Genomic DNA, 8032 nt, shown 5'->3' with positions numbered 1-8032 from the left:
CACACACACACACACACACACACACACACACACACACACACACAAAAACATCCGTGTAATAATGTAGTAAAAAGGTATTGCTGAACCTCAGCAATACCAGGAAAGGTCAGGAACAACACGCACATTACAGAGACTGTAACAGTTATGGTGAGAGGCGTGACCTCCATTTCACTTTAAAGGCCCCACATGCCCAGTTATTCCTTTGGGCTTGGTGTGCACAGACTGTCCCTTTCTCTACTGTTGCACCTGTTGAGGTAGGAACTATAGCCGTAATTATTTTTATGGGAACACTGATATTTTAACCTCATTTAAATCTCTGCATGACTACATTAGTAATGGCCTCATTTCATGTAGGTGTTACTGTTCTTGCTATTTAGCATGTTGCCTCATTGGCATGGCTAACTGGGTCGTTCAATGGATTGAGCCATCGCATGTCTGCTGAAATGAAGTCAGACATGAAGAGGAGTCAGTAAAGGGAGGAGGGAAGAGGAAATGGCTGGGTGCAGTTTGGAGGGTGGGTGGCAGAGACAGAAAAAGATGGCTGGTTGCTCAGCCAAGTGAATGTGCTGTCGTCTCCCACTCACTGAATGCAGTCACGTCGGGCAGGACTGCAGATTTACAGAGCAGGAGATGTTTGATGACTCCTTTCTTACCGATGTGTGCTGCAAAGTAAATTCGCTAAATGTTATCAGTGGAGCGCTTTGGGAGACTTTACATGGGAAGTTGTTGTTGAACTATGGTTTGGGTGGCTGAGGCACATTCCCACATTAATGTCTCTTCACAAAAAGAAGTACGTTAACATGTACAGTACAGTGCACCACAAATGTATGAGGCCAAGACGTCTCTTGGCATCAAAAGGCCACACCGCCAGCTGAATACCTTCAGGACCAGAGCCGGTGACTGAAAATGTCTCATACTTTTTTATTTACTGACCTGGTGTCAGCACTCTGTGCATGGTTGTAAAATATTGACTACAGGAGGAATGATCCCGTAAAAGTAAAAGTGTGTGCGTCTGTGTGACTGACCAGAGGCGAGTCCTCGTACATGATGATGCCATCTCGGACTGAAGGCTGCAGGGTCAGAGTCTGGACGGTCGTATCTCTGGAGGAGCAATAAAAACAAGCTTGACATTTCATTTCACGTTTATTTGGTTTTTCCAATGTAATGTATCAGAGCATCATAAAGGTCTTCATTGACCCCCAGAGGTGGTTTTGGTCAACATATCTCACACGTCTAAAGGGCACTTGCGTGTCTATCTATGTCGTTTTTTCTTTACCTGAAGACCATTTGATCACCAAAGATGCAGGCCAGTGAAAAAGGGTGTCAGTAACACTGTGCACAAACATAACGTCGAAGCATCTCCCAAACAGCTTTGATTCCCCTGCGGCGTCCAAAATGATCTCACCCTCTTTCTCTGAACACATCTCTCTCTCTTCATCCCGGCCCTCCCTCCCCCGATATCTCACAGTGGGACCCAGGAGCTGTCCTAGTTTCCTTCCTGGTCGGCTGCATCTCTCTTGCTTTTTTGAGCCACATCTCTGTAGGCTTTCGGTCACAGGCTCCCGAAAGCCACATGCACCGATCCTCCTGCTTCTGCCCCGGTCTAATATTAGCTGCTGCTACAGTAGCTAACCAGGCCACATCCATGCCCAGCTCCACGACGACTTTCACTAGACTTTGACAAATTAAACGTACGGGGATCGAGAGGAGAAATTGGTTGTTTCTACATGTGGATGTGCTGCTGATGCTGATGCCTGACCGTAATCTCGTCGAGGAGATTGAACCGATACAGTTCTTCAGGTTTGTACAAAAGATTACATTTATTTGTTTGGTGCCTTTCTCCCATGATCAGGTCATTGACACTCAAAATACTGCCATCTTATTGGTGCCAAGATCAACACACGGCCCACCTCTGCCTCCGATTGATCTACATTCAACAGTAAGGCTGTTTTCACAGCACACAACACATTGATCTACGAATGACCTAATTTATCGGGGGTGCGATCGTGTGAGTATAAAAATAATCAGAAACGAGGACTTCTTGAAATGGTTCCTCTTTAATATGGGCATGTGAAGGATGGCCTAATTTACCGAGGACCAAAATAGTTTTTGATGGGAAGTCTGGCAGGGGAGTAAGCAAAAATGCTGGCTGCTCACATCACTTAAATAGTTTTCTTTGTTCCTCCTATTGGAAAAACAACTTAAAAGAAATTATTTGGTCTTAAAAGCATCCTAATTTACCAACCACAGTAGATACAGTTAGCACTGTTTTAGAAACAGATTCTCAAGTATGTGAACTTTTATTGCACAAAAATAATAAATCCCTCAATTAACAACTGATAACGAACTTGTGAGCTATTCCGCAGCTGTCAGCTGGTGACCCAGACATGAAAAAGTCCACACATGAACATGTGAGCTAGATTCACATGAGCTGTCTGAGAAGAAATCAAATTGAAAAATAACCTATTGTGCTTTTCTGGAGAAAGTTTGAGACGGTGAGCCAGAATGGAAGAAAGTGGGACGAAAGAGAAGCTGAAGAAACTGAGACAGGATTATAAAAGAGAATAAAGACACCACGCTGACCGACACGTCTTCCTGATTCTCCATAAGACTCTCGGTAAAGAGAGAAAGTTCACAAGTTCATGTTTAAAAAAAAAAAGAATCATTTAGTTACCGAGCTAACATGTGACATCCTCTAGTTCCTCAACTAGTGGGAAAGTATGTAAAACAGGTGCTTTCTGCTCACCTGTGGAGCTGTAGGTATTCTCTGGGCCTGTTCAGAAGGTGCAGGAATCGGTCCACTATCTTATTCTTACCGACGCCCTATGGAAAGATAAGAGAGAAAAATACAATTAGCAACCAGCACAATGTAATGAAATCAGCTCACACCAACTGTGTTTCAGTAACATGGGCTGTAGAGATAAAGAGGTGTCTATTCCATGTGCAGAGAGGGAGAGTGGAGTTGTGTCCCTGTTTGATGGTGCTACGTTCTGACAGGGGCTGTTTTCTGGGACTCCCACTGGCTCCCCACAGAGCCTGTCCTCCGTTGGACGGCAGCCGAGTCCTTCGGCCGGTCTGTCAGACGTCCGGTAAGCCGCTCTGACAGCTCCTAATGTCTCAGCTTCGCCCATGCAAATAGCTTTTCCCACTCAAGTCTCTCTCACGTGCGCACGCACACATAAACATCACTGCAGAAAAAACACACTGCCAGTACAACCAAGTCCAATTCCACTCCCCGCTCCTCCTCTCTTCCCCCTTTAATCCCGCACATTAGGGAGTTTGGGGTGCAGAGTGTCCCCCAAGGAGGTGCTACATGCTTCCTCATGCCCCCCAGTGAGCTGCGAGCGGGTGGGTTGTGGAGGGTGACATGAGGGGGCAGGGAGCTTGTTTCATAACTCTTCCCTGCGCGCTCAAACAGGGCTGACATGTGTGGCCTCCTCCACCGAGACACTGAGAAAATTAGATAAAGCCCCTTCTGCAAGCACAAGTCCAAGCTCTGTTCATTTAGCATGACACCAACGTCATAAATCATAATTGGACCTCCATGGATAAAGGCTCCTGAGGGCCAGTCTAAACAGGGCTCTTTCCTGGGGGGGGGGGGGCATTGCGACTTTTAAGTACCAGTAATTTGCACTTAAGCACTACAATACGTCACTCACCTGGTTGCCCACCAAGAGGAGGTGCTCTCCTAAAAGGAAGTCCTTCAACATGTCTTCCATCACCATCATGTGCTGCAGAGAGATTTAAACAGCGAAACGGATAAGACATTACTTTTATTGACTTGATTGGACCCAGAATCGCATTTCACACATTATGAAGAGAGTTCTGTTGTCCCCGTTTGAAGATAAAATTAATCTTAAAACCACATGAGCTTGGGTAGAAAATGTGGAGGTTTGCTTTCCCTCCCTTCTGCTCCCTGTGACTTTACATCCTTCTGCTCTGAAGACAGAAAACAGGTCATTTTTTTTAAAAAGTAGGACATCCTCGTTGCTCTCATCTTATCTCAGCCACTTTTATTTCAGTCTCCAACACAAGCAGAAAAAAAGAATCAGGACAGAGAGAAATCTGGGTCACATTGCGCCATCAGTGTTGCCAGAGGATGTCAGAGTGTCATTTCTTTAGATCAGGGGTCGGCAAACTTTTTTTGATATTAAGTGCCATTTCAAAATGTTCTTGTTCATCGGTGTACCATGAAGGTTAACATTAAGTTTAATTTAGACACCACGGCAAAGTTTAAATCTCTATTCCATCCATATAGACAATGTGCTGAGCGAGATTTAAAAAATAAAACACCTTTCTCCCGTAATAAGGGCATTGTGATTATATACGAGTGCACTATGTAAGAAGCAAGCGTACTTCAGCATTGAACGTGTACAGTGACAAAAGAATAACTTGGAGTTCTGCCCGTTTTCACACCTGCAGTACGCACACTTGGACATTCACTGCATAAAGTGGGAGGTGACTGTCGTATTTTTGGAGTCTGAAAGATACAAAAACTGGCAAACCTCAACCTACCCGACTCCTCACTGCTTCCATCCTGAACAGCCTTCTGTTTATCTCTAAACAGCATGACGTCTGTATCTATCTCTTTATAGATTTAAGGTATGAACTGATTTTGCATTACTTTTCCTCTTTGTTGTAACGATCACAACTAAAACCTGTTTTCCTGCCGCACACAGAGATGTACAGAGGAGAATAAAAGTCAGATTGCTTTCTTATCCAATAAAATCCATCAATAACGTTGCAGAGTACCGGGCCAGGACTGAGATTAGCATCTCTGTGCATCTGGAAAAAAGAGCCAAGAGGCAACTACGAAGTGCATGGCCCTGGAAAATATCAGCTAATACCAAAACTAAAAGTAAAATCCTTCATAATGAAATAATGTCGCACACTGCAACAAGGACAGAGTCATATTAAAAACAACAAGAATGAGACTAAAGGGGAAAAGATCAGAGGTGGTGGATGACCTCACTGAACCATGAATGAACGCTGCTATGAATATTGTGTGGTAAAGAATACACAGTATATACATTAGCATACGCCGTTGTGTGAGTTAGTGCGTATTTACCTGGGGATTATCATAGAAGAGCACATCTGGAATCTTCATTTTCTCAGTGGCGCTGTAGACGGGAGCAGACACACTGCCAATAGTCAACACACCATCCTTTGTCGAATCTGGGGAAATACAGGAGATGCAGTCAGTGTGTGTGTGTGTGTGTGTGTGTGAGACTCCACGAGAACTCAGAAGCTTCTTCAATCACATTTGCTGATGGAGGCGATTGTTTCTTAAAGCCCTGACCCACATTTTGACTTGCAGTCTGGAGACTCTGGCTTGCTCCTTTGTCTTCTGGACTTATGAGTTCCCACTTCAAAATCTAGGCCTCTGACACATCATCATTTTTAAATGTTGATACTAAATGGTGGTGGTGCGCCTCATTATTACACTATGTCACTTACACAGGAAGCAACATCTCTGACAGTGTCACAGATCTGCTAATTACACTGCAAAAACTCTATTTACTCTAAGAAATGTATTAGAAACCCTGAGTAGTTAAACATGCATTTGATCTCGACAGCTGACTGGGACTTACAGCTGAAGTCTCGGGTGTGTTCAGCTGGATCTGGTGTGTCCTGTAAGGAGCAGTTGGCGAGGCTTTTATCAAGAGAGGCACGGGCCAGGCTGGGCAGGAACCTAAGACACACATGCACACACTTCATCACTAGTGCACACAATCATATAGTATTGATTTGAAAGTGCATCACAACCCAGAAAAACACTTTTGATTTTGAGCGTGTGTATTTGTGTGTACCTGGAAAGACAGGCCTTATTGACAGCGTGAGCGATGCTCTCCTCGGGGTACTGAGAGAGACGGCGACAGATCCTCAGCAGCTGTCTGGTGGAGAGAGAAGAGGCCAGAGACTGCGCCTGGACACACACACACACACACACACACACACACACACACACACACACCATACATAAATAAATTACTCAGAAAACACGCATGTAAACAAACCGGTAAGTGCATGCAAACACACCCTTGCACTTACTGTAGGGTCATTTGTCTTGCGGAGACTGTGTGTGAGGTGTAGGAGCTGCTCGGCTGCTTCCTTTGGAACGTCACGGGTCTAAAGGAAAAAAAGAGATGAGAAGGACGGATGAAGAGGATGGTGTTTAGATGAGGAGAGAAGTGGATCTAGAGAAATACTTCACCCATAAAATGTACATTTGCATATCAATTACTAAAACCCACTAAAAATCCTTCAGACTTGTCCGTGTGTGAGAGTTTGTAAACGGGTGTTTTGATACAGTTTTGCCCAAAACTGCTTTTTCCCTGTTGATACATACACTCCTTTTCCTTTGCCAGTTTATTAGGTACACCCATCTCAAACTAATGCAGTTGAATCCAACAGTCTTGCTTTGTAATGGCAACGTTCAACCCCCTCTTTCTCCGTGTCTCTCTGTGAAGTCATACGATCAAATAAAAGACAACCACTCCAGAACAAATCAACATCACAGCCTGAAGATGACAGAAACACAGATAAATAAACTTTATGTTTGAGACACATTCATTTTCAAATCAAAAATACTTCTACACAACAACTAACTGAATGGCATCAAGACACCTGAGGCCGGCTTACACATCAGGTGAACCAAACCACGCAACATCCCAGCGAATAGCCAAACAAGGTCCGTACTTCACTTTGTGCGCGTGGCCAACGAGTTGTTTAACATAACACCTTACGGTGTCGCTGCCAAGTCTCAATTTATTTGGAAAAAAAAATTTCCTGTTGCTGAGCTCCACGAAAGGCCAATAATGAAATGTCACATCCGTTTACCAACTCCGTTTGTTTAGCATCAAGTCCCGGCTGAATATAAATACCACTGTCCTGTAATAGCCCCTCACTGTTGGCCAGTCTCCCTTCCCTCTGACTAGTTAATCACACATCCAGAATAGAGACGCGTTTCATGTCTCTGGCAAAACAATTTGCTGCTGTTCAAAAGCTCGGAGGCAAGAAATAGAAGATGACATAATTAATAAATAACAGTTATCAAAGACATGTCTAGCAGCTGCTGAAAGACGCTTCTTATTACTAAACTCCCTCTCTTTGTTCTTGTTAATCAGTGAGCCACATCAACATTAAGTTTAATTATGACACCACATCAAAATGTAAATCTCCAACGGCTATGTAAATGTATATTCCATCCATGTAGGCAACATGCATAGCATAACATTTAAATAACATGCTTTGTCCCATAATCAGGACATTGTAATTATTTAACCGAGCATGATACAAGAGGGCTGCCACCCTTGTTAAAACATCCACATGTTGTTGCAATCATTAACCCTACCAACTGTCCACCAATCCTGTTTATCGGTAATAAAATAAATTCTGCAAAGAAGGAAACAAGTACTTGTGTGTGTCTCACCAGCCCCTGTATGAGGTCCATCTCCTCTGCTCTGGCCATAGGGCTGACCGTGTGGTAGAGGAACATAGTGAGCAGCTCCGGACCCAGCCACTGCTGCGGACCTCTGCTGCTGCTCGTACTGGCACCCACAACGGGGGGCTCCGCCAGAGCCAGCACCCTGAAGGATGGATGGATGGGGAAGATCAACCTGCGGATACACACGTCGTTACCGTCGCTGTATGCGTGCATGGAAAGACATCTCATACATGAAGTACTTATTGGGCACTTTACTCCACTGTCATTCCATACGTTACAAAATAAAAGAGGAGTTTGGGTTTTGTTTGGGTCTCTAGTTCACACACTCACTTCCTCCGTCCCTGTCTCGCTCCGTCTATTCAGTTTAAACATGAATAACACGTTATGGACACGATCCATAACGTTTCATCTACTGCCTGAAACAGGAAATACTGTTACGGGCCGGAGTGATCAGAATCTCAGCAAGAGCTGGACAATGCATCGGAGCGAGCGGACATGTTCAGAAATCCATATTTTCATATGTAGATGCATATTATGTACACACACACACACACACACACACACACACACACACACACACACACA

At 44.3% G+C, this 8032-nt stretch overlaps 1 protein-coding gene across 1 annotated transcript in view; it reads right to left on the bottom strand.

Annotated features, from left to right (window-relative positions):
- The window catches only part of vwa8 (von Willebrand factor A domain containing 8), a 50411-nt gene that overhangs the window by 27413 nt on the left and 14966 nt on the right, over positions 1–8032 (bottom strand). Inside the window, exons 15-22 of the mRNA XM_031873296.1 lie at positions 7433–7619; positions 6052–6129; positions 5811–5926; positions 5592–5692; positions 5069–5175; positions 3660–3731; positions 2747–2823; positions 976–1101 (exon numbers count right to left, since the gene is read on the bottom strand). Coding sequence (XP_031729156.1) covers positions 976–1101; positions 2747–2823; positions 3660–3731; positions 5069–5175; positions 5592–5692; positions 5811–5926; positions 6052–6129; positions 7433–7619 — 864 coding nt within the window. The remainder of the gene's footprint in view (positions 1–975; positions 1102–2746; positions 2824–3659; positions 3732–5068; positions 5176–5591; positions 5693–5810; positions 5927–6051; positions 6130–7432; positions 7620–8032) is intronic.

This window comes from Anarrhichthys ocellatus, unplaced genomic scaffold (assembly GCF_004355925.1).
Source record: "Anarrhichthys ocellatus isolate YVR2014 unplaced genomic scaffold, GSC_Weel_1.0 scaffold71, whole genome shotgun sequence".
Taxonomy (NCBI): domain Eukaryota; kingdom Metazoa; phylum Chordata; class Actinopteri; order Perciformes; family Anarhichadidae; genus Anarrhichthys; species Anarrhichthys ocellatus.
The sequence above is the reverse complement of the archived record's forward strand: the minus strand, read 5'-3'. Positions and strand labels throughout refer to the sequence as shown.